Source organism: Humulus lupulus, chromosome 5 (genome assembly GCF_963169125.1).
Source record: "Humulus lupulus chromosome 5, drHumLupu1.1, whole genome shotgun sequence".
NCBI classification, from domain to species: Eukaryota; Viridiplantae; Streptophyta; class Magnoliopsida; order Rosales; family Cannabaceae; genus Humulus; species Humulus lupulus.
Window position 1 is genome coordinate 97335004 of NC_084797.1, and position 25556 is coordinate 97360559.

General features: G+C 45.5%; 1 protein-coding gene across 1 annotated transcript; it reads left to right on the top strand.

Moving 5' to 3' along the window:
* Positions 1-565: 565 nt before the first annotated feature.
* Positions 566-3888, top strand: LOC133779318 (secreted RxLR effector protein 161-like). Its single transcript, XM_062219293.1, has 2 exons — positions 566-1078; positions 3721-3888. Exons 1-2 carry the CDS (start codon positions 566-568, stop codon positions 3886-3888), a joined length of 681 nt encoding a protein of 226 aa, XP_062075277.1.
* Positions 3889-25556: the final 21668 nt, after the last annotated feature.

The following is a 25556-nucleotide window of genomic DNA, read 5'->3' on the forward strand; positions in this document are numbered from 1 at the left end:
AGTGTTCACAGTCAAATATAATGCAAATGGATCTATTGAGAGGTACAAAGCTCGATTAGTTGCCAAGGGTTTTACTCAAACCTACGGAATTGACTACACTGAAACATTCGCTCTGGTTGCCAAACTCAATACCATCAGAGTATTGCTCTCACTTGCAGTCAACTTAAATTGGGAATTGCATCAACTTGATGTAAAAAAAAATGCATTCTTAAATGGTGAGCTGGAAGAAGAAGTGTACATGAGTCAGCCTCCGGGTTTTGAAGAATCTCCCAATACAAGCAAAGTTTGCAAACTAAACAAATCACTCTATGGTCTAAAACAATCTCCTCGAGCATGGTTCAATCAGTTCTTGAAAGTTATCAAGGGACTTGGATACATACAAGGTCGGACTAACCATACTCTCTTCATCAAACACTCAGAAAGAGGGAAAAGGTCAGTTCTTATTGTATATGTTGATGATATCATTGTCACTAGCAACCATACTGAAGAGATGATTTGGATTAAAGAAATGTTGGCAAAGGAGTTCTAAGTCAAGGATCTCGGTGAACTCAGGTATTTTCTAGGAATGGAATTTGTTAGAAGCAAAAAGGGAATTTCTGTTTCTCAAAGAAAATACACTATTGATCTCTGGAATGAGACAGGAATGCTAGACAGTAAACCTAGCAAAACTCCAATCGATCTCAAAGACAAGAGGAAAATGTTTGAAGGAAACCCAGTTGACAAAGAAAGGTACCAGCAACTAGTAGGGAAGCTTATCTACCTCTCTCATACCATACCAAATATTGCATTTGCAGTAAGTCTGGTCAGTCAATACATGCATGATCCATGTCAAGGACATCTTAATGCAGTATATAGAATTCTGAGGTATCTAAAGCAAACACCAGGAAAAGGTCTTTTCTTCATAAAGACGACAGAGAGAAAAGTTGAAGTATTCGTAGATGCAGACAGTGCTAGGTCAGTTGATGATAGAAAACCTACATCTGGATATTGTACAATTGTATGGGGAAATGTGGTAATATGGCGAAGTAAAAAGCAAACAGTGGTTGGAAGAAGCATTGCAGAAGCAGAGTATAGAGCTGTAACGCCCTACTACCTTAGAGCCGTTACAAAGTGAGTTTTAAAAGAAACTTTGTGCAATGAACTCGCTAACCGAGGTTTTTAAAACAAAAGTGTGACTAAGCAAAAGTTAAGGCTGTAATCTTTAAAAAAAATGCATTGTTTCATTGAAAACTTCTAGTATTTAACATTTGGGATCCCAAAATAGGGTTTGAAAACTATTTACAACTTAAAATAAGCTTACAGTTGATTAGTTATTAAAATCACAGATTATTACAGCCATTTCTCGAAAATACCCCCAACCAAAGCAGTCGGGCAGGCCAAACATGTACGCGTCGCCTCACGCTCTCCGTACTCATGGCTGGTTGACTCATTCTTTGCCCTTACCTGCAACACAAAGCACCCGTGAGCCGAAGCCCAGCAAGAAAACTCATACAGCATATAACATATGCAAATTATATAGTTAACATATCAAATAGTCCACAGAAAAAAAAACAAATATCCCATCAGACCAAACAAACACGGCCATGCCGTCCCAGAGGCATTACCAGAGCCTGGGGCCTCGGTCCTCGCCGTAAGGATATCACATGTATCCATTGGGGTCCCACCCTGACTACAAGCACTTCACGTGCTTGGTGTTACTTCCAGCCCCACTGCCGTTCTCGGCCTTTCGCCGTTCTCGGCTCCATTGCCATTCTCGGCTCCTTTGCTGTTCTCGGTTCTTCGCCGTTTCATTCTACTATAATCACAAATAGTCTAACTCAAATAACATTCAAACATATATCAATTCAATTAAGTTTGCACCCTAACATGTAATGCAATATAGGGTCGTGCCCTGCAATCATCTCAACATGCAATATAGGGTCGTGCCCTACAATCATCTCAACATGCAATATAGGGCCGTGCCCTGCAATCACACTATGGGCCCATGCCCTGGCCTACGGGTGCTATAGTTTTATTACCTGTCAATTTGATAGCTTTGATCACTTGACCCCTTGAACACGATCCCACTCGAGCCCTAGCGCACACCTAAACACAACCATAGGTCAAAGTCATTACCAAACCTCAAGTCCAAAACCTAGCCTTAGGACCAATCCCGAGCCCCCCGGGAAGTCCTAGTTCCACAAAACAAGGTGGTGGAATCGAACCCCGAACCCTAGGTCAAAATCCCTCAAAAATAACCCAAAAAACCCATTTTGGGAACAGGGCAGCGCTACAACGCTCTAAAGAGGGCGCTATAGCGCTACAAGCAGAATTGACATCCCCAGAAACAGGGCCTAGCGCTACAGCGCCCAAAGACTAGCGCTGTAGCGCTAGTTGCAGGCAGGCAACCCCCATTTTCTTTTTCTGCGATTTCTTTGAGCCAATCTCAACCCAAACTTCCCCAAATCTTTACCAAACTCAAAATCAAGCTTATAAATACTCTCCACTCATCCCAAGCATCCCAAATCCTCAAAACCCAAGCACATTCATTCCAAATCTCAAAACTTACCATGATTAACCCTAAACCCAGAAATTCAGTCAAACATCAAAGTTAAAGGCTTAGAATTCATACCATTGATGAAATTTCGACCTTGATTCAATTCCTAGACCTCCTTAGCTTGCTCTTCCTCAAAGCTTGCCCAGAAATTCCCCTAAAGTTCCCATCATTCAGCTTAATTACACAACTTAAACCAGCCAAACCCAAAAACTGAAAACTCTAAAAACTTACCTCAAAAGTTGATGTGTTCTTGCTAATCCCTTGCCAAATCTTCAAGTCTAACTTAGGATCCTTGATGCTCAGCCTATCCTATCTCTCCTCTGAGCTTTGCTCCAAGAAAAATAGAAGATAAATGGTGCTAGAATCCACAAACCGCCCCTTTTTGGAAAAACCCCTATGATTCCTCTCTTTTTCTTTTTCTTCCTTTTTCTTTCTTTTCCACAGCCATCTAACTCTCTCTATCAATCCCACTAAGTATATAAAGCCTCAATAAACTTATCTCTAAGAAGCCAATTGACCAAAATGCCCTCCCTATTAATTCTAAACCCTTTTGTCCATGTAGGGCCATTTTAGTCATTTTACCCAATTCTCGCTAATTCCTCAAGTGTCTATAATATTTTCCCGCTTGCTTCCCAATACCTGATTAATCACCAATAATATTCCTCGATATCAAAATAAACCCCAATATACTTACTAAATTTCCTATTCATACCCCCAGGCTCGCCCCGAGCCAGGCATAAATTCCCGCCTTGACTTCCCGCTAATCTGCTCTCTAGGATCGTCTCGAGTCACAAATCATAGTTACATCCACATAACAATGTGGTCTCGACAAATCATCACATATCAATATAGTTATGCCCAAAATGGCCAAAATTACTATTATGCCCTTCTAACACAATCAGGGCCTACATGCATACTAATACACATAGTCATGCATCTCAAATATTCAAATAGTCATATAACATGCTTTAAATCATAATCATGCATTTTATCATTAAAGTCACACATAAATCTCAATATGCCCTCCAGGCACACTAATCAAGGCCCCTAAGCCTTATTAGCGAATTTGGGTCGTTACAAGAGCAATGGCCCACGGAATATGCAAAGCAATATGGATTAGGTGCCTATTAAGGGAGCTGAGGATTGAATATGAAGCTCCCATTCATCTTTACTGTGATAATTAGTCTAGCATCAGTATTGCACACAACCCTATACATCATGACAGAACTAAACACGTGGAAGTGGATCGTCACTTTATTAAAGAGAAGATTGATGGGGGAATTGTCAGCATCAAATATGTTCATATGGATCAACAGTTGGCTGATATTCTCACAAAGGGGTTATCCGAATGAGTATTTGATTTCCTAGTAAACATGCTTGGACTCATCAATATCTATAGACCAGCTTGAGGGGGAGTGTTAATAGTCAGAAAATAAAAATCAAAATGTTACAAAAGGATGGTTCAGTTTCCTAAGTCTATAGGAATTCTCTTTTATTGTATTGATGTTGTATTAAAGATGGTTTGATATGTTAAACTGTATATAAGCCTAAGTTCTAGGTTGTAAACTCACACAGAAATAAGAAAACATTTCTTTTTCCTCACCATTTTATAGTCTCATTTCTTTTAAAAGTGCAAGTGGGTGTTTGTTGGGCTTTATGCCATTGTAAAACTACATTTCTGATGTAACACATTTTATTATCGATAAAGAAGTAGAAATATTTTTATCTATCAATCACATTACTTGCTTAGTTTATTACATTATTATTTTTTTAATACCAACATATATAAAATCATGAACATATGAATAGTTACACTTATAATGACTAGATCACAGCCAATTATAAATGTAATTATATGTTTAAAAAGAATTAGTCCTAAAATTAAATCAGTGCACAGGATTTTCTCTAATTTGATAATCTACGATATGATCTACTTACACACTAGGTGTGATGTCTTGACCATGACATTAGTTAAGTAGATTAGATCTAATGCATTTTGGTACATTTGGCTAGGACCAACATTGATTATTGATAGATAAATAAGTATCGTTATTATCAAATTTAATTAGAATCACAATGTTGATCATAGGTCAAGTCAATCTAAATTTTGAGTGATAATATTTCTATTAATTATATTATGTGAATCGATTTTTTGATTTGTTAGTTAAAAGCTTACCCTACGACATAGCCTAGATATACTTACATCTTGGAGGTTCATTAGTGTAATTGAATGAGAGTATATATCATAGATATGAAATCTTTAGCTTCTATATGAGAAGTGAGAAAATGACTTCCTTAATAGCTTAGTCCAAGTTGTTAAATGATTGAGTGCTCATATTTGTGATTAAGTTCACTGATTTATCATTTATAAGGAACTTAGTGGAAGTTAAGGATAAAATACTAATGATGGGTAAAACAGTAATTTATACCCAGCTCATTAATAAGCCATTGATAGAGGATTAACTGACGGTGGTGATTATAACAATGGATAGTGGCTTTATACAAGCAATATTGTTTGATGAATTCAAGAGTTCAATTTCGAGTCTATAGTGGAGTCACGAGGAATTAATAAATTGTGAGATAATTTATTTAATATAAATAAACTCTTGAGATCCATGGTCCCCATGTCATCTCTCATTAAATCAAGTTTAATAGTCTCAAACAATTGATTTAATTATCAATTATGAATATCAAATCGAGTGGGTCAATTTATTGATATTTACATGTGTTGGGAATTTATGGCTTTACACTTTCTTAATCAACAATGCATAATAGAAATAGTTCAATATTACAAACCCTAGATGCTAATCAAGAACCTTATTCAAAGTATGAATGCAAATCATGATCATCAAAGAATCATATTCATGATATGAATGTAAATCTTGAAAATAAAAGATTAAGTGATTAAATGATTATAAGATGAACTTAGAAACATTTAATCATATATACTAACAACATAAATATCATAGAAGAACACAAATACAAAGGTAAGATTTAGAGTGATACAATCTTTTGTATTGAACAACTTGAGTCTTCAAACTTTGGAAACATCTAAGGCTTATACATGAATTAACATCGTTGTCCAAAATCTATATTTCAAGTCTTCCCTTTGTTGCTTGAAGCTTCACCAAAATAGAATGAGATTTGGGATTGAACAAGCCTTTGAAACTCACCAATTCAAGCAATACTTAGTGAGTTTCTTGGAGAAACTTATGGTCTTTGAAATCTATAGAGAGATAGAGAGGTTAGAAAGAGAGATGAAAAGTGTGATCAAAGTTTTTCAACTCTAATAACCTTGATTTATAGTTTAGGCATAATCATTAAGCCCAACTAATAGTGTTATCCAGATTTCCGGATAGCGTTTAAATGGATAGCCTCGGGGAAGATAAATTATCAAAGTCTTTCACGAAAGGTGACCAGAGCTCGCGAATGGACAGAAAGGCTTCGCCTCTCCCGTTCAGTGTCCAGCAGACTCTTTCAAGCAACCGCGACGCGGAAGCTCGTCGATTCTCCCGGACTCCCGAAGGGATATCCGTCGGGGAAGGTCCTTCCAGGAGAAGCTCTTCAGGTTACCTTCGCGGATACAGTTCCGTGTCTCGCACGGAAGAAGACCAAGCGGCCGAGTCATGGAGGAGGCATAGTTGGAATGATATCCACCTGACACAGGATCCCGCCTGACACGCCTGACAGGTCGAGGCCACACACATCCCAGCACGCCTAAAAGTACTATTTCGCCTACTGTTCCGCTGACAGCCTGGAAAAGACAGCTGCCTTTGTGCATTCCCCATACTTTCATGTAAATATACCCACATAGAGCCTGGTAGCCAGGCGACTACGGTGATTGTATCCCTTATTTTATGGCTGGTGTAATTAAGACTCATGGGGGCAGAGTAAAACCCTAATCAAAAACTCTGGCTATAAAGACCTCCTCATTTTGCAATAGAAGGGGGGGGGGGGGGGGAACGGATTACATAGAGAGAACTCTGTCAAAATCTCTCTAGCTTCGTCTTCTTCTAGAGAACTCGAGAGAAACACTGTGAGTTTGTGAGGTTCTTGTACACCAACCATTTTACTGTAATTCTCTACAAGTATAATAACATCGACTCGTGGACTAGGGCTCGTTAACGCCTGAACCACGTAAAAAACTTATTTGTCTATTTATATTTCTGCACTTCTACAGTTCTTATCCTTTTATTAGTTTGTTTGTATTCGTTTCCGAAAAACTCGGTAAACATTTTGGTGCTTTCATTGAGAGCTGTAGGAAGTTGTTAGTCAGCTCTTTTTCTGCGTACTGAAAAGATGGTGACTACGAGAAAATCCACAGTTGACAAAAATGCTAAGGTCAACCCCGATACTATGATGGAAGATGCGGTACAAAACGAACCCTCGGCAGCCCAGACCAAAGGAGAAAGTACCCACGACTCGGACTACCAAGGTGAAGACCCGACGTCCCGCCAGGATCGGGTCAGTACTGAAGATACGATATACTTAGAAAACGAAGAAGAGTATGTCCGAGACGGTTACTACAAAGACGGCTACTACTACGAGAAGGATCCAGAACTGGTCCAAGTAGCCGAAGAACTGGTGGCCACTAAGGCCAAGCTCGCTGAGCAGGAGCGCGTCTCCGGAAAAATGCAGCGCATGATGGAGCGCCTCCAAAGTAAGTTCGGAGATCTAGGCGACTCGGACGAGGACGCCTCTGTTTTAGGTGGTGCTGATGCCACCATGCCAGATCCTGCCACTGCTGGACCATCCAAAGCCGCCCCTAACAAGGGCAAAGAAAAAGTTGGGGAGCCTGTGCGCACTAACTCCCCTGCACCTCCTAAAGGCGTGAATCACCAGGCCGACTGCCCCCCCCCCCCCCCGCGCGCAGAAGGTCTCTGGCACTTCTAAGCCCAGACGTCCTTCAGCCCCAAGGGGGCACTCTGTGCCTAACGGGCCCGGTGCTAAGGCACCCAGGCCTAGGGGAAGGAACAACCGCCCCAGTGATTCCATCAACCAGGACGGTCGGGCTGCGGACACGCACTCCGAAGATAGCTGGTCCACGGTGGACCTAAGGAAAAGGCTGGAGGCCAAGTACGAAAAGGCCAAAGGAGAAAAGGCCCGGCCTCGCAGAGATGACCTGCGAAATCATCTCAACGACAAGCTCCGGGGACGTGACCTCCCAGAGAGCGATACAAAGAGGCTCGAGGAACAGATCGATGCCTTGACCAAGCTGGTCCGAAAGCAAAGTGGGGCCCTGTCAGAATCTGAGGAAGAAGACCCGGAACCATGTATTCGGAGGATCGCGGAAACGCCCCTCCCGGAGAACTTCAAAATTCCTCACATAGAATTATATGAGGGGAGGACAGACCCGCACACCCATCTAGCTAAATACAACAAGATGATGCAAGTGGCGCGCGTCAGTGAGGATGCCAAATGCATGTGCTTCTCACTCACCCTTACCAAGTCCGCGGAAGACTGGTGGAAAAGATTAGCTCTCGGATCCATCCACAGTTGGAAGGAGCTACAGTCCGCATTCAGGAGGCAGTTCATCGCTGCCCGGGACCACGACATGGAGGTTGGTTCTTTAACCAACATCAAGCAGCTACCCAATGAGAGCCTTAAAGCTTTCATTCAAAGAATGATGGAAGCTGCTGCTAAGACCAAGGTCAGTGATGACATGAAGCTGATCGCCCTTCAATCGGGGCTTACCGTCGGTTCCCTGCTATGGGGAGAAATGCAAAGGAGGCGAGCAGAAACTCTGTCCGAATTCATATCAAAAGCTCAAGGAATCATCAACCTTGAGGATGCCTACCAACAGGCCTTTGGAGTTCCCCCAGCTCCAACGCCCTCCGTAACTGCACCGAGCTTTGCTTCGCAAGCTCCCGCGCCAGCCCTCACGCTTCCAGGAACCCAGTTCACTCCAAGCGTGTATGGACCTTCCGCGTCTGCTCAGACGCCGAGTCAAACCCATTTCTCTGGGTACGGAGCTGTACCAACCGGATGTAGTATCGCTCCCGGCCCATCGCAACCGCAAGCGGAAGGCCCAGAACGAAATCTGAGCCAATCGCGGAATAAACGAGGCGGAAGAAACTCCAACCAGGGGGACCTTTCAAAGAAACCACGGAAGGACTATGAGCCCAAGTTCACGGAGTACACCAGTTTAATAGATTCACGAGAGAATGTCTATCGGGCGACCTGTAATATGGTCAACTACAGGAAGCCCCCGAAAGTATCTCAAGGAGGAAGGCATCCGCGAGACTCCAATAAGAAGTGTGAGTTCCACGGAGACGTGGGGCACACCACAAACGAATGTCTTCAACTGAAGGATGAGATCGAGTCCCTGGCAAGAGCGGGACACCTCGGTCAATGGGTGAGGATACCCATAATCTATCCCGGACAGGGAGTAGTTCACGGAGCTGCATATTCTCCGGGACAGAGGGGGACCGCTAGCGCTCCTGGAGCCGGTCACCCCCAAGCTCCTGGGTCTCAGTTCCCAGCGCATCCTGCTCCGACCTCTCCGGCACCCATTGCATTATTGGCTCCAGGACCCGGAAACCCATATCCACCCGGCCTTGCTCTGCCACCCGTTGACGGACACGTAGCCACCATTTCCGGAGGACCGCACCTTGCCGGAAGCACCCGCAACTCCCAGAAAAGGTACTTGAGGGAGTTAGAACACACCGGAGAGATGTGCGCCTTGGTTCAGTCACCTGCTCAGCGTCCCCGAATGATGGATCTTCCCATCACCTTCACGGAAGATGACGCCCGACATGTGCAGTTCCCCCACAACGATCCCCTCGTGGTGGAAGCTCAGATTGCCAATAAGAAGGTATCACGGATCCTTGTCGATAATGGAAGCTCCGTAAACATCCTCTTCAAAGCTGCCTCCCACACGATCGGATTAACCGAGACAGACCTGACCCCATGCCCCATCCAGCTTCAGGGGTTCAATGGGGATGCACTCATGCCATTAGGCAAAATTCAACTTCCCGTCACCCTCAGAGAAGAAAGCGACGCTTGCGCCTTCAAGCACTGCACATTCGTAGTGGTCGACTGCCCCACGGCGTATAATGCTATCCTAGGCCGACCGGTCCTAATCGATTGCGGGGCCATAACCTCGATACGCCACTTATGCTTGAAGTTTCCATGTGACGACGGGCGTATCGGCACCCTCCGGGGAGACCAACGAAGTGCACAAAGCTGTTATAACGTCTCCGTCCGATCCGTCTGCACGGTCCAGGAGGCGGTTGTTGCCGCTCCTGTAGCGGGAGATTTACCATAAACTGGGGGTGCCCAAGGGGCATGCGTTGACGAACTCGACCCTAGAGTGGGGGTCGAGAGAGCGATAGAGCCGATGAAGGAAGTCGAAGAGGTGATCCTCAACCCGGGAGATCCCACCAAAGTCATTCAGGTAGGGAAAAACCTTCCATCGGCCATTCGAGAAAAGATCGTGGCCACTGTGAAGAATAATCAAGATATCCTGGCATGGTCCCACGTTGATATGACGGGGATTAATCCTAATGTTGCGTGCCACGCACTCAACATAGACCCATCTGCAACTCCAGTTCGCCAAAAGAGGAGGCCGTTAGACCCAGTGAGGGCCGAAGCAGTCAAAGCTGAAGTGGACAAGCTGATGTCCATAGGCTTTCTCCAGGAGTCACACTATCCCGTGTGATTGGCCAACCCGGTTCTGGTCCCGAAACCCAATGGGTCCTGGAGAATGTGTATTGACTTCACGGACCTAAACAAAGCCTGCCCGAAAGATTGTTTCCCTCTTCCGCGAATCGATTAGATGGTAGACGCCACTTCCGGGTATGAACTCTTATCCTTCATGGATGCATACTCCGGATACAACCAGATCAAGATGCATGTCGTGGACCAGGAACACACCAGCTTCCTCACGGACAAGGGTGTCTACTGTTACGTGGTCATGCCTTTCGGTTTGAAGAATGCTGGGGCGACATACCAGCGTCTAGTAAACAAGATGTTCAAGGACTAGCTGGGGAGGAACATGGAGGTGTACGTAGACGACATGTTGGTAAAGTCCAAGACCTCCGGGGACCACAGCGACGACCTTGAGGAAGCTTTCGCCGTGATCCGAAAGTATGGAATGAAACTGAATCCAAAGAAATGTACTTTCGGGGTCTCGTCTGGGAAGTTCCTCGGTTTCATTGTCAGCTCCCGTGGAGTGGAGGCCAACCCTGAGAAAATTAAGGCATTCATAGACATGCCTTCTCCCCGGAAGCATAAGGATGTCCAAAGCGTTACCGGAAGGATAGCTTCTCTCAGCCGCTTCGTATCTAAGGCCACTGACAAATGTGTCCCCTTCTTCAATGTGTTGCGAGGAAACGAGAGGTTCGAGTGGACCCCCGAATGCGAAGCAGCCTTCCAACACCTCAAGGAACATCTAACCCGAGCTCCCATTCTATCCAAACCTGTCAAAGGAGAGACGCTGTTCTTGTACTTAGCTGTGACAAAGCACGCCGTGAGTGCCGCTCTCGTCCGGGAAGACGGCCGTTTCCAGCTCCCTGTGTATTACGTGAGCAAGAGGTTACTGGACGCCGAGTCTAGATATTCAATGATCGAGAAACTCTCCCTCTGCTTGCTAATCGCTTCGAGGAAGCTAAGGCCCTATTTCCAGGCGCACACCATCAGAGTACTCACCAACCACTCTCTCCGACAAGTCTTGCAGAAGCCCGAGTCTTCTGGCAGATTACTTAAATGCGCCATGGAACTGAGCCAGTTTGACATCCACTACCAGCCACATGTTTCCATAAAAGGACAAGCTCTCGCGGACTTTATTGTGGAATGCTCGGGAATGAATGACCTCCCGGAAGATCCTATCCCGGAACTTCCCACATGGAAGGTCTATGTAGATGGAGCCTCAAATGAAAAAGGAGTTGGAGCAGGGGTCATCCTAATATCTCCCCAAGGACATCAGCTCCAGAGCGCCATCCGTTTCGCGTTCCCAGCATCCAACAACGAGGCAGAACACGAAGCCATGCTAGCTGGATTACAACTGGCCAGAGAAGTCGGAGCCCAAAAAATCGAAGTATACAGCGACTCCCTACTTGTGGTAAACCAAATATCTGGGGAATACCAAACGAAAGGCGAAAAAATGGCTGCCTACGTGTCTCTCTCCCGCGGCCTCCTACAGCATTTCAAAGGCTACCAAATCCGCCAGGTCCCCCGGGACCAGAACTCACTCGCGGACACACTGGCCAAGCTTGCAACAGACCCGGAGATTGAACAATATGGCCTAGTGCCCATCGGGCACTTAGAAGCACCTAGTACCGAGACACAGAGGGTAAATGCCATCATCGACCATTCCCATTCCTGGATAGGACCCATCCTCAGATTTCTCACCACCGGGGAGCTCCCCACTGATAAAGCTGACGCAAGAAAGCTCCAGTATCAAGCTCCCCGATACGTGGTTATGGATGGAAAGCTTTACCGCAGGGGGTTGTCCATACCCTTCCTTAGGTGTGTTGCCGGAACCGAAATCAGAGCCATCATCCATGAGATTCACGGAGGCTTCTGTGGCGACCATACCTCCGGGCTGAGCCTCTCCAAAAAGATCCTTCGACAAGGATACCTCTGGCCCACCATGAAGAAGGATTGTGTGGATTATGTCAGAAAATGTGAGCAGTGCCAGAGGTACGCCAAGGTTCCGCGAGCGCCGCCTACAGAAATTACCTTAATGACCAGCCCCTGGCCGTTCGCCGTTTGGGGCATTGACGTAGTAGGTTCCCTTCCAACTGGAAGGGGTGGAGTGAAGTATGCCATAGTCGCGGTAGACTACTTCACCAAATGGGCTGAAGCTGAACCTATGAACACGGTCACGTCTAAGAAAGCACTGGACTTTGTCATCAAGAATATAGTGTGTCGTTTCGGGCTTCCACGAAAAATTGTGTCCGACAACGGGAAGCAATTTGATAGTGAGCATTTCACGGACTTTTGTGCTTCGCATGGAATCATCAAAAGCTTTTCCGCAGTCGCCAGACCTCAAGCTAATGGACAAGTGGAAGCAGTGAACAAAATTTTAAAGACCACGTTGAAGAAAAAACTCCAAGCATGCAAGGCTCACTGGCCGGAAGAGCTTCCGCGAGTACTGTGGGCCTATCGCACAACAGAGAGAACTTCGACGGGGCACACACCTTACTCCATGACCTTCGGTTGCGAGGCCGTCATCCCAGTAGAAACTATGATCCCCTCTCACAGGCAGGACACCTACGACCCTACCCGGAACCACGCCCTTCTCCAGGAGTCCCTGGACATGATCGAAGAGCTCCGGGAGCAGTCACAGGTCCAACTCAAAATGTACCAAGGCAAGATAGCCCGACACTTCAACACAAGAGTCAAGAGCCGTACATTCGAGGTTGGAGACCTTGTCCTACGGAGAGTGTTTCCTGCTACGCAGGATCCGGGAGTGGGAGTCCTCGGACCCAACTGGGAAGGCCCCTATGAAGTCCACGAAAAAGTGGGCCATGGGACGTATCACTTAAAGAGACTCGATGGATCTAAAGTCCCGCGCGCCTGGAACGCGGACCACCTCCGCCGTTACTATCAGTAAGCCCCGGACTATCTAGTCGAAGGTCCTTAGTGGACGTGGCAAAAATGTAAAATATGGAGATAGACCTCCCAGCTGTAAAACACATGCCTAATAGGCTAATTTAATAAAACACGGAGAGTTTCACTCCGCTTTTACTGCATTTTTTATCCCTTTGTTCCAAGCTGCGTTTTAACAAGTGACCACGCGGTCCGGAGACGTTCGGACCCCATGCTCACTTGGGGGGGTATACATGGCTAAGGCATAGCCATACGCCCCTTGAACAAAACATAAAGAGAACACCACTTATGTGCTAGCATTGTGTTTGAAATTTTTAAATTGATTAAGCTTAGGTTGATTTATTGCCATGAACATATTTGCATTACGTGTCATGTGTGCATTATGTGATTATGTGAAAATTGCCATGAAAATATCTGCCATTATGCATCATGAAAATTATCTCCTGTGTAGCCCAGCGATGAACAGGACTGGAGGTTGGGGCACATTCAGAGAGCTACGCCGAAACACCCCCAACTTCCTGACAAGTCCTTCGCAGAATACTCCGCGACCGTTGAAAGCTTTGCTTCGCAAGCTTCAGCTCCGGGTCTCACAAAGTAATGCATGGCAAGATCCGCGACCGCTGAGAGCTTTGCTTCGCAAGCTCCAGCTCCGGGTCCCGCAAGGCGAGAGATGGCAAGACCCGCGGCCGCTGTAAGCTTTGCTTCGCAGGCTTCAGCTCCGGGTCTCACAAAATAATGCATGGCGAGCTCCTCGACCACTGCAAACTTCGCTTCGCAAGCTTCAGCTCTGGGAGCAAATATAATCGATCCCCCAATTACAGCAGGCCTTGCTTCGCAAAGCCCCTGCTCCAGAATCGCACATGGTAGGTGTGACGATTTCCCCGACCGCAACGAACCTTGCCTCGCAAGGCTTCATGCCAAGTCCCTGAAGTCGGCCACCATGGGTTCCGCGACGACAGTTAGTTTTGCTTCACAAAGATCTAGCCCTAAGTCTAGCAACGCTCACCAAAAGAACTCCCGTTCCAGCACCATCCCGCGGAAACGTATTAAGTGTTTGCCTCGCAAGCTTTGTAATGATCGCAATGGAGAGATGGAACGGGTCACCCTAGCCATCCCCGCGAATGGTATAACTACAAGTCCCGAGATTGGCTATTTACCTTAGGAAGGCTGAGTACGATGAAAGAGGGAGTCTGGCCATTGGAACCAGGAATCCTCCGCAACCTAGAAACTACGTGGGAAAAGACATAAGTCGTTGGAGCTTCAAGTTAGAAATGCATAGGTTTCGGCCGTTGGAACCAAAACCTAATGCGCCCCTACAGCAGTTTCTACCGTATAAAAGCCTACCCTAAACGCAAAGTTAAGAGAACTCGGCAGAAAAGGAAAGAAAAATGCTATAATTATGGCAAATATGTCTGCAATGAGAAAAGAGTACAGGGAGCTTCGCCCCAAAGAAAAATACAAATGAAAAATAATAATCAGTAAAGAATATTTTTTACAAAAGATAAGACCCCTTCAAGCACTGGGGGTGGCAGCGGCATCCACGACCGGGGTCTCGGAGACAGCGGTTTCAACTGGGGCTGGCGGAGTCAGCTCATTGGAAGATGGAACGTCATCAATGGCAAGTTCAGAGGTCCCCGCCTCTTCGAGATCCTCTGCCTCAGGGACTCCATCAGGCTCGTCGATGTTATAAGTCTGGACGTACACCTCTAGGCTTTGATCCCACGCCTGTATCTTTTCCCTCATGGCGGCGGCGTCCTCTCCCAGGTAGCCTACTACCTCCGGGTTTATTTTCCAAAGTTGGTGCATGAGGACCACGTGGGATAGATTGATCATTCTATTCAGCACCACCTCGGCATCTTCCTTCTCCTTCAAGTGCTCCGCCTCAGAGGTCGCCAGCTTTGCCTCCGCGACAGCCAATTGAGCCCTCAGTTTTTCCAGCTCGGCCTTGGATGCATCCCGCTCTCCCTTAAGGGAATCAATCTCCTTGCGCTGCACCTTATTGTGATCTAGCAAGGATTGCTTCTCGGTCACATGCCCCCTGACGGTGAATTGCAAGGCTCCAATCTGTTTATCCTTCTCAGCAAGCCCCAACTCCAGCATAGACGCGAGATCCTTGCTCCTCTTATGATCTTGCTCCTCCTTGTGCAGCCTATTATGAAGAGTGGCATATTCCTCTTGCCGCTTAAGGAGGAGATCATTTTTTGATTGCAAGTGGGCTTCCAAGGTATCTTTCTCCTCCCTGGCTTGGGATAGCTCTTCCCGGAGCTTGGAGTTTTCGGCCTTCAAGTCATCCGACCGCTGCTTGAACTCATTCTCCGCGCTGGCCCGGTACTCTCGATATTTGGCAAGATATTTCTTGTCCGCCTCTTCCTCAGCCGTGTGCCGGGCCTGGTCAATCTTCTCCGAAGCCTCCCCCCTTATGCTCTCGACCTGTTGGGTCAGTTTCTGCTTCTCCGCCTCCAAGGCCTGGCGAGCCACCTGGCTCTCCTCCAGCTGAACCAAAACTGCACCCACCTCCCGGAACGAGCGTTCCGCGATGAGAGAGGCCTGCAAGGAAAGACAACAGAATGAGTTAAGCGGAACCAAATGTACTAAGACAATTGATCCCAGAGCACAACAACTGACAGCTTACCCCCGAAAGTTGCTGCTTTACGGCATGTGTCAACAACAGCGGGTCTTTACTGCTACTGATGGCCCATTTCTCAGAATTGAGTTCGCACAAGCTCAGGGCCATATCCTCCATCATCTCCACTCCGAACGGCGCCAATGAACGTCCGAGCCTAGGCACCAGCCTCTTCTCCAAGGCTGGGCCATCCAAAACCGCTCCAGCCGGGTGAAGGGATCTCACCCCCTCGACCAGCTCAGCTCTCTTCACGGCAGACAAGTTGTCTGCCCTTCCCTGAGTTACAGCCTTCTCAGCCTCCAACCGCCTCTTCAAAAAATTATCGGCCCGTCTTACACCCTCCAGGAGGGCAGCGGGGAAACGGGTTGGTTTCTAAGGGAAGTGGAACTTCAGGCCAGGCCGAGGAAGGCTTGTTTGTTGAGAAAGTGGAAGAGAAGAAGAAGAAGGAGACCCCGAAAGGGTGGACTCCCTTTGGACTGTAGGAGGAAGTAGACGGGGTATTGGGGACGGTAGCGAAGACACTACCACCCCGCTTTGTGGTTGCTGCTGATGTTGTTGTTGCTTTTGCTGCTGCTGTGGCGGTGTTGATTGTCTTTGTGGTTGTTGTTGTTGTTGCTGTTGCTTTTGCTGTTGGAGTTGTGTTTGCTGCTGGTTGGGGGTAATCTGGTGGGGACTGTGCGTAGCCCGGAGGTCTCCATCACCTCCGGGAGAAGAGTGCCTAAGGTGTTTCTTCTTGTCGCCCTCAGCCTCTCCTCCGGAGCGCTTGCTCACCCCGGCCCTCTTCGTGGGGAACACAAGACCTTCCCCATCGCTGCTACTACTCGAGACCACCATGTTCTCGGAAGGCCCCTCGACAGGAGGCTTCTCCACCACGGGCACGATTGACCTCTCCACCACCGGAGACCCTTGCGCCTCGCCACTTGTCTTCTTGGGTGTGGCAGCTTTACCTCCCCTACCAGCTCCGGCCTTTCGTCTTTTCCCCTTGGACGGGTCTTGGCTGGTGGCGGCCTTCTTGATAAGAGAGGTAGCTCTCCCCAACATCTTTGCTTCAGGATATTCTGCAAGAAATGTGCGAAGCAAGGTTAACCAACCAGCAAGCAATGTGGAAAAAGATAAGCAGAAAACAAAACAGGCACCAACATAACAGCACGAACAAGTCCCCCCGGCAGGGAACAAGAAACAAAAAAGGGAAAAGTTTGAAAGGGACGACCATGCACAAGAAACGTGGATGGCCTTCCCCGAGCAAAACAAAACACCGCTTCCTGCTCCAGGAAGCTCCCGTATTCCTTGAAGCCCGGGAATGACATGCTGAGGGAAGAAGGGTCAACCATGATGACACCTTCTGGCAGACTACCGTCACTCAAACACCCGAGGAGCTCATCTACCCTATCGCAATATCTGTCAAAGGGTATCCTACGCGGATCTAGCCTAAGGAAGCGGGGATCGAACCCCACCTGAGAAGTCCGGGAAACCTCAGACAGGCTGGGGGTGTGGATCAATCGAAAACTAGTCTTACCTCTTCCGGAGGTACCAGCTCCCGGAGTCCCTTCATTGGGGTAAGCTGCGGCATGGCGAGCCTCGATCTCTTCTTCCTCTGGCTGGGGGTCGGGGAACCTCTCCGCCCAACTAGGAGATAAATTATTCTCGTCCTGGGCCGCTTGGCAGATCACCTTGGACAGCTCCAGGGAAATCTGCTCCCGGATGTCGGCTGACACCTGACTTTGCCCCCTGCCACTCACTGGCTCGATACTTTGGAAAGAGGCGAGGAGCCCATACTCCCTCAAAGATTCTGTGGTCACAAGTCCTTCCACCTTCAGCTCTTCCTCCGAGAGCCCCTCGTAGAATTTTGACCTCCTTATCATCTCCGCACAGCGAGGTGTCCGCGGGACGGCTTCTGCAAAATCCAAATACGAGTATTAGAGATCCTCCCGAAAGGCAAACCAAACGTAAAGAAACAAAGTTAAAAAGGAGAGGAAGGAGCACTTACCAGGGACTTTGAAGTCCAAAGATAGGGCTGGCACCCTCTTCAATGGGAAGCCAGTCGTCAGGAACCAGTACTCCCGGAGATCTGGAACCCTCGCGGTATGACAGGTGGGACACATCACGTCCGGGTACCTCTCCAGCCTGTAAAACCCCACCTTGTCTGGATGACCTCTCATGGGCTGAGACTTCAGCCCATAGAAGTATAGCACCTCCTCCGGGGTAGGGGCCTCCAGGTCCCGGGACTTGCAAAAGATGTACCACCCCGCTAGGAGCTTGTAGCTGGGGGGAATCAACTTGAAGGGGGCAATCCCCGCCTTCACACAGAAATTGGTAAAATAACTTCTTAGGGGCAAGTGCGCCCCACACACTATGTGTGCCCAGCTCCAGGCACCAAAACCCTCGTGACTCTGACTAGCAGACTCACCCAGCACCGACAGGCGGTGCCACATCAGGCCTGGGATGTTCTTCAGGCCTGCCTCTGAGGAATACAGCTCCAGCATGCCGTAGTTCCTGAACAGGTTCGGCTTCTGGTCCATCTCCCAAATTGAACTGTTGATAGTCGGTGGGCTAGCCGCGACCACTTTAGTTTTTCCTTTCCCCTTTGCGCCAGCGACAGGGGAACCTTTCTCCTGGGCAGATTCAGCCTCTACCGCAGCGATGATTTGTTCCTCTGAGGTGTTCGTCACTAAACAAAAGAAACAAAGAAGAAAACACTCTAAGCAGTCAGCACCCTTGTCATGCCCTAACGGTATCAAAGGCGTCGGGGAGACCCTCCCCGAAAACTGCTTGGAGAGGCTCCCACCGAGCTTGCCGAGGGGTTGGCACCATGCCACCCGAAGGACAGCAAGGAACCAAACTCAAACTCCGAGCCTAAGCCCGCCAAGAGAAGTGTTTTTCCAGAGGAAGACACCCTAAAGGCGTTCACGCTTATGCCCTAAAACAGCAAACCAGAACAGCATAAGCAGACGAGAAACAACTTTCCAAAAGCGAATCGTCAAAGCATGCAAAGAAATAACTTATCGATTCGCATCAGTCACATGCCTATCAAAGCCCTATTCACGCATGCATAAAGATGACGCCGACAGAAAACTCAACCCTAACAACTTCCAACAAACCGAGGTTTAGAAGGGAAAAGCAAAGTAAAAATACTTACTGGTATTCGAGTAGTTGAAGATTGAGGGAGTAACCGGGTCCCTACACTGCACGAACGCGTGAAGTAAAGGCTGCAAAGACAAGCAACGATTCAAACCTAGAACGTCGGCGATCAAACCTACTGCCTAATCGAAAGGAAAGTTCCTGGATTCCTTACCAAAAGAAGTGGCGAATTCGAAGGAAAGGAAGCTTGGAAGCTTGAGAGTTCGAAGATTTGAGAATCTGAGAATCGGAAAGACTCGAGAATTTGAAAGCGTAAAGAGGAAGAAAGGTCTGTTCCCTCGTTTTTATAGCAGGAACGAAATCGTTTCGAATTCCACAAATGGACAGTCCCGATCTTCCCATACCGCATGCATCAAATCCAACGGTTGGGGATGAAGTGCCGGTCCAATTTAAGACTCCTCGGATGGGAATAAAGTATTTATTTCCCATCATTATACCATCTCAGGCCCAGTGCACCATTAAATACCGTCAAATCACTACTCAGCCAGTCGCCTCACGCACACGTCTTGGTCACAGAGCCATTCCCTGCATGACGCGTGGCCCTTGCCACACTTGAGTGCTTGAGTTCAAACAGAAGAAATTTCCTTTTGTTTTGTACTGACACTCAGGCGGGAAAAAGGAACTCTTCCAGGAACACAGGAGGTGACCCCTCACCTAATCTAGAGACCAGAGCACCCGGAGGACTGTACAAGCTCCCGGACCTCTCAAGCCCCGTGACCTTGGGGGCTAAATGTTATCCAGATTTTCGGATAGCGTTTAAATGGATAGCCTCGGGGAAGATAAATTATCAAAGTCTTTCACGAAAGGTGACCAGAGCTCGCGGATGGACAGAAAGGCTTCGCCTCTCCCGTTCAGTGTCCAGCAGACTCTTTCAAGCAACCGCGACGCGGAAGCTCGTCGATTCTCCCGGACTCCCAAAGGGATATCCGTCGGGGAAGGTCCTTCCAGGAGAAGCTCTTCAGGTTACCTTCGCGGATACAGTTCCGTGTCTCGCACGGAAGAAGACCAAGCGGCCGAGTCATGGAGGAGGCATAGTTGGAATGATATCCACCTGACACAGGATCCCGCCTGACACGCCCGACAGTTCGAGGCCGCACACATCCCAGCACGCCTAAAAGTACTATTTCGCCTACTGTTCCGCTGACAGCCTGGAAAAGACAGCTGCCTTTGTGCATTCCCCATACTTTCACGTAAATATACCCACATAGAGCCTGGTAGCCAGGCGACTACGGTGATTGTATCCCCTATTTATGGCTGGTGTAATTAAGACTCATGGGGGCAGAGTAAAACCCTAATCAAAAACTCTGGCTATAAAGACCTCCTCATTTTGCAATAGAAGGGGGGGGGGAACGGATTACATAGAGAGAACTCTGTCAAAATCTCTCTAGCTTCGTCTTCTTCTAGAGAACTCGAGAGAAACACTGTGAGTTTGTGAGGTTCTTGTACACCAACCATTTTACTGTAATTCTCTACAAGTATAATAACATCGACTCGTGGACTAGGGCTCGTTAACGCCTGAACCACGTAAAAAACTTATTTGTCTATTTATATTTCTGCACTTCTACAGTTCTTATCCTTTTATTAGTTTGTTTGTATTCATTTCCGAAAAACTCGGTAAACAAATAGGATTGGAGCTTTTAAACACATAATGACTTGTACGGACCACCTAGACAATGTGTCGCCTGCTAGGTGGTGATGCTTCACCACCCAGTAGGCGATGCATCGCCTGTTGGGGGTTTTCTCTCCTAGGCACTTTTAGGCGATGCGTCACCTCCCGCAAGCAATGCAACGCAGATGCCTCTGTATTAACGCCCTGAGCATGACCCCAAAATGTCTCCAAATGCCTCCATACTTTTTGGGAATGTTTAGATACCTCATTGTATCGCTTAGACCCATAAAAGTCAATTTTAGATGCCTACTACAATCTCATGTTTTCACTTCAACTTATGTGAAAAACTGTTAAGTGTTTTGCAACTCATTGTGTAAACAACTTATCCATTATATTTAACTAATCTCAACAACATGTATTAAGAATTTGGGAATAAAAGATAGTCTTTTGGGAAATTTTATTTATTAAAAAATTGGTTTCAAAATAAGTAAATAATATTAAATCAAGTTTCAAATTATAATTAGTTAATTTGAATAAAGGTTTATTTATTCATTTATTTAATTAATTAATTATAAGACAAATAAAAAAATATTTTGAATTTGGCCCAATTGGGATTTAAATTCAAGACAAAGAGATTGGGTTCAACTAGTTATGTGGGGCGCCCAAGCTCTTCAATTTTAGTTTATTGTTTTAATTAATTTAATTAAAATAAAGCCCATGTAGTTGCCAATAGAACGAATGTGATGTCTAGGGTTTTCAGGTGGTGTTTCATTTTATTCTTTTAGTAATTAAGTGGAAAAAAAAACCTACACTTTCCTCTTCTTGTTTGATCGTCCATCACACTCTCGTTCTCTCTATGAAATTATGTCTCATGTGTTGAGAACTTGCCCACACTTTGTTAGACTTGTTTTAGAGATGGGCTTGGAAGACTTTGGTATTGTTCTAAACAGTTTAGATTCTTGACTATTCATAGCTTTCAGAAAGGAAAAAATGATAGAGAATTTAAAGGAATGAGACATTGTTCTGCTATGTACTTCTTAAGTATTTTATGTTATTTTATGTATTTATGAGTTTATTCATATGTAAGGATGTTTTGGTGTTTTCTATTTTATATTATGTATATGAAAATAGGAATCATGCATCGAGACAAAAATTTAAGATCCTACAGTTGGGTGTTTGATTTCGTTGTTAAATAAAATTTTAAATTTCTTTGTTTACCTGCTAAACAAAGTTATATGTGGATTTTTTTTCTTTTTTTTTAATTTATTTACTCACTTATTAGATCTATCATATAGACAGATGTAATAAGTCTAATACTGGACTTATTATGTCTCTCAAAGTATGACATAATAAATCCAACACTAGACTTATTATCTCAAGGTGGGACATAAAATGTCTATTACGTCTTTTCTTGGGAGACCTAATAAACCTCGAGATCTAACATATTTTGCTTTAAAGTCTCGCACAATGGTAATGTAATAAAAAATGTATGGTATGCTTGAGTCATAAATACCTCGTTTTGTAGTAGTATAAAACATATTAAAACTCAACCTAGAACATTAAAAAGTTTTACAATTACCTAAAAATGGCTAGTTATGGAATGTTTTGGGCGAAGAGCAGCAGAATGGAGCTCCCTTTCCCATTTCTCAAACAACTGAAATGAGTGGAGGCTCTGATTTATTGTACTATATTGGGCTTGTTACATTGATTTTGGGCTCAATGTAACAATGGGCCCCCTTGACGTGTTACTTTGAGCCCAACTTAACGTATCTCGATGTAACAACTTACATCTTGCCTGGTAAGGGTGTCAAATTAGCCATATATTATAGTTATGTCTGTTAGATATCCATACAACATTTTATCAATTATTTTGCATACAACTTAGAACACTATAAACAATTAAATAATATAGAAAACATACCTGCTTCAGTCATGGAGAAAACGTGAATTGTTAGTGCAATACTAACCAGCTAAGCCTTCCTCCCTAGGACCTCTATTTCTGAAGCAGATTATAAGATTACACAATAGTGATGAGACTATATGTATATATAGAGTAAGGGATGGGACTTAACTTATATTAACCTAATTTGACTGGGCATCCTCATCAAAAGCTTCAGTTAACTAGAAAGTCCACACTTCTGCTCCAACTAGACTACTATAGATACTAAGTGTAACGACCCAAATTTACTAATAAGGCTTAAGGGCCTTGATTAGTGTGACAGGAGGGCATAACTGGATTATATGTGATTTAATGATTAAAAGCATGTTATATGATTATTTGAATATCTGAGATGCATGACTATGTGTATTAGTATGCATGTAGGCCCTGATTAGGTTAGAAGGGCATAATTGTAATTTTGGCCTGTTGAGGGCATAACTGTATATATATGTGATAAATTTTTGAGACCACATTATTATGTGGATATATTTGTATTCTGTGACTCGAGACGATCCTAGTGAGCGGTTTAGCGAAAAAGTCACGGCGGGGATTTATACACGGCTCGAGGCGAGCCTGGGGGTATTTCTGGAAATTTAGAGAATATATTGGAGTCTATTTCGATAATGAGGAATATAATTGGCGATTAGTTAGGTGTCGAGAACTAAGCAGTAAATATTAGAGACACTCGGGAATTAGCGAGAATTGGGAATAAATGACCAGAATGCCCTTGGATAGGTTAAGGGCTTAAATTTTAATGGGAGGGTATTTATGTCATTTGGTTTACAAGGAATAAGTAATATTAAGTTTTATACTTTAGTGGAATGTGTAGAAGGCAGTGGAGGTCTGAAGGAAAGAAAGAAAAGAAGGGAAATTGGAAGTCTATCTCTCTCTCATTCGGTTGGAGGTCTCTTCTCCATTCCTTGAAGGAGTTTGGAGCTAAAACTCAGAGGGAGTCTAGGCAGGAGCTTGAGGCTAAGTTCTTTGGTCTGGTTTAAGGAATTAGCAAAGGGTTAGAAAGAGTAATCCATCCACTTGAGGTAAGGTCTAAGGTTGTTTTCTTCAGTTCTTGGTATTGGTGTTTAATTGGGTTTTCTACGAAGAATTCTGTGGGAATTTTAGGGAGTTGAGGCTGAAACTTTGAGGTGGTGAAGGCCAAGCTAGTGAGGAGGATAACTTAAGTTGAGCTCACTCATCAAAGGTAAGAAACTCTGGTTTAAGTTTTGTGAATTCTGTGGTTTTGTTGAGATTTTAAGCTCTAGGAGTAGCCATGGTGAATTTTGTGATTTGGAGTGCATGTGATTGAGTTTTGTGTAGTTGGGATGTGTGGGGTGAGTTGGAGATTTTGGTAGACTTGTTTTTATGTTTGGTTGAAGTTTGGAAGAGTTTTGGTAAGGTTTGGCTCGGGGAAAATCGAAGGAGGAAAATGCAGGGTTTGATGTGCTGCGACTAGCACTACAACGCTAGTCACTGGGCGCTGTAGCGCTAGGCCATGTGTTCTGGGGCGTTTTAGGCTCTGTTTGTAGCGTTGTAGCGCTCTCCTTAGAGCGCTGTAGCGCTACCTTGTTTCCAGAAAGGCGTTTTTGGGTTATTTTCAAGGGTTTTTGCCCAGGGTGTGGGGTTTGATTCCACCACCCCATTTGGTGGAATTGGGGCTTCCCTAGGGCTCGAGATTGGTACCGAGGCTAGGTTTTGGACTTGAGTTTTGGTGATGATTCTGATCTATGGCTGTGACTAGGTGTACGCTAAAGCTCGGACAGGATCGTGCTTGAGGATCAAATTGAACAAAGCTAGCGAATCTAAAGGTAAGAAAACTACACCCGGTTATGTGTTTGTGATGGGACTAAGAGCTCCCTATATATGTACGATGTCATAGATGGTATTATTCCATGGGACATGTGATAAACAGCCTAAGGGTGCCGTAAATAATACTTGCGCACAGGGCGCGGCTCAGCCACTGGTAGCTAAGGACAACTTAATATTCACTGAGCTCGGTGTAAGCGGGCCGGAGTCAGTAGGATAAACAGAGGGTGCAGCCTAAGGGAGTTAACCCTAGTTATCATATGTGAATTGATTATTGATATGAAATGATATACTTGGTATGTTGAATACTTGATTAACATGAATGCTTAGACTGTTGAGTACATGCTTATGCGGTATGAGTTATCTGATTGTCTGTTGAATGATTATGCTCTGTTATTGTGTTTTCTTGCTGGGACTTGGCTCACGGGTGCTACGTGGTGCAGGTAAGGGCAATGCCAAGTTGGACCAATCCTGAGGTGGAGAGCTGTGGGGCTGAATGTACATAGTTAGCTGATCGGCCACCACGGCCGAGGAGTGGAATAGGACGAGAAAAGCCTATTTGTCTGTTTTGCCTTAGAATGGCTAACAACTGTATTTAAATCTTAAATATTTTGTAACAGTCTTAAACTTATTACTTTTGGGATCCCATGTAAAAAAAAATGTTTATTTATAAGAGATGAAGCTTTTGAGACCAAAATGTTTTAACCCTAGTTCAACTATAGTTTTAGTAACACGTTTCTAACTAAATGACTTGATTTGCAAGTCTTGTACCTTTATAAACACACAGTGTAACGTTCTTGGCTATCCAGGGCATTACAACTTGGTATCAGAGCGTCCTTGGTTTAAGGGTTCCTGAAGACTGGCTGGACATGTACATTCACCGCGAAAGACAAGCTCGACTCAGGGTTTGGTAATTGTGTATGCATGACTACGTGCTAAGATGATTTGAATGAGATATGACTGTTGATATCTGCTTGGTTAATAGGGAGCATGAGATACTGATAGGGCCTAGCCCTTGACTATTGCATGATGATATTGAGGCGTGCTTATCAACACTGCTATGCATGTGAATGAATATTTGGATGAACTGTTATATTTTGATTGTTTGGGAATGTTTGGACTTTTATGGTGGATCATGAAAGGATTATTACCTTGTCATCATAGTCTGACTGCCGAGTTGTTGATTGCAGATTGAGTTGGATAAGAATGCGTCCAAGAAAATCTACGCGACTAGCCGACAATAGGTCTGAGACTAGAGATGATGACCAAGGCCAGACCCCTCCGCCAGTCCCTGAGAACTGGCAGCAACTTATGGCTGACATGCAAGCTCGGCTACAAAGCCAAGATGAACAGATCC

Bases quoted from the DNA above. Each gene is read 5' to 3' on its own strand.
- LOC133779318 (XM_062219293.1), top strand. From the start codon at position 566: ATGGAATTTGTTAGAAGCAAAAAGGGAATTTCTGTTTCTCAAAGAAAA. The intron at 1,079-3,720 runs GTAACGCCCTAC...TGTGATAATTAG, and splicing joins CAGAAGCAGAGTATAGAGCT to TCTAGCATCAGTATTGCACA.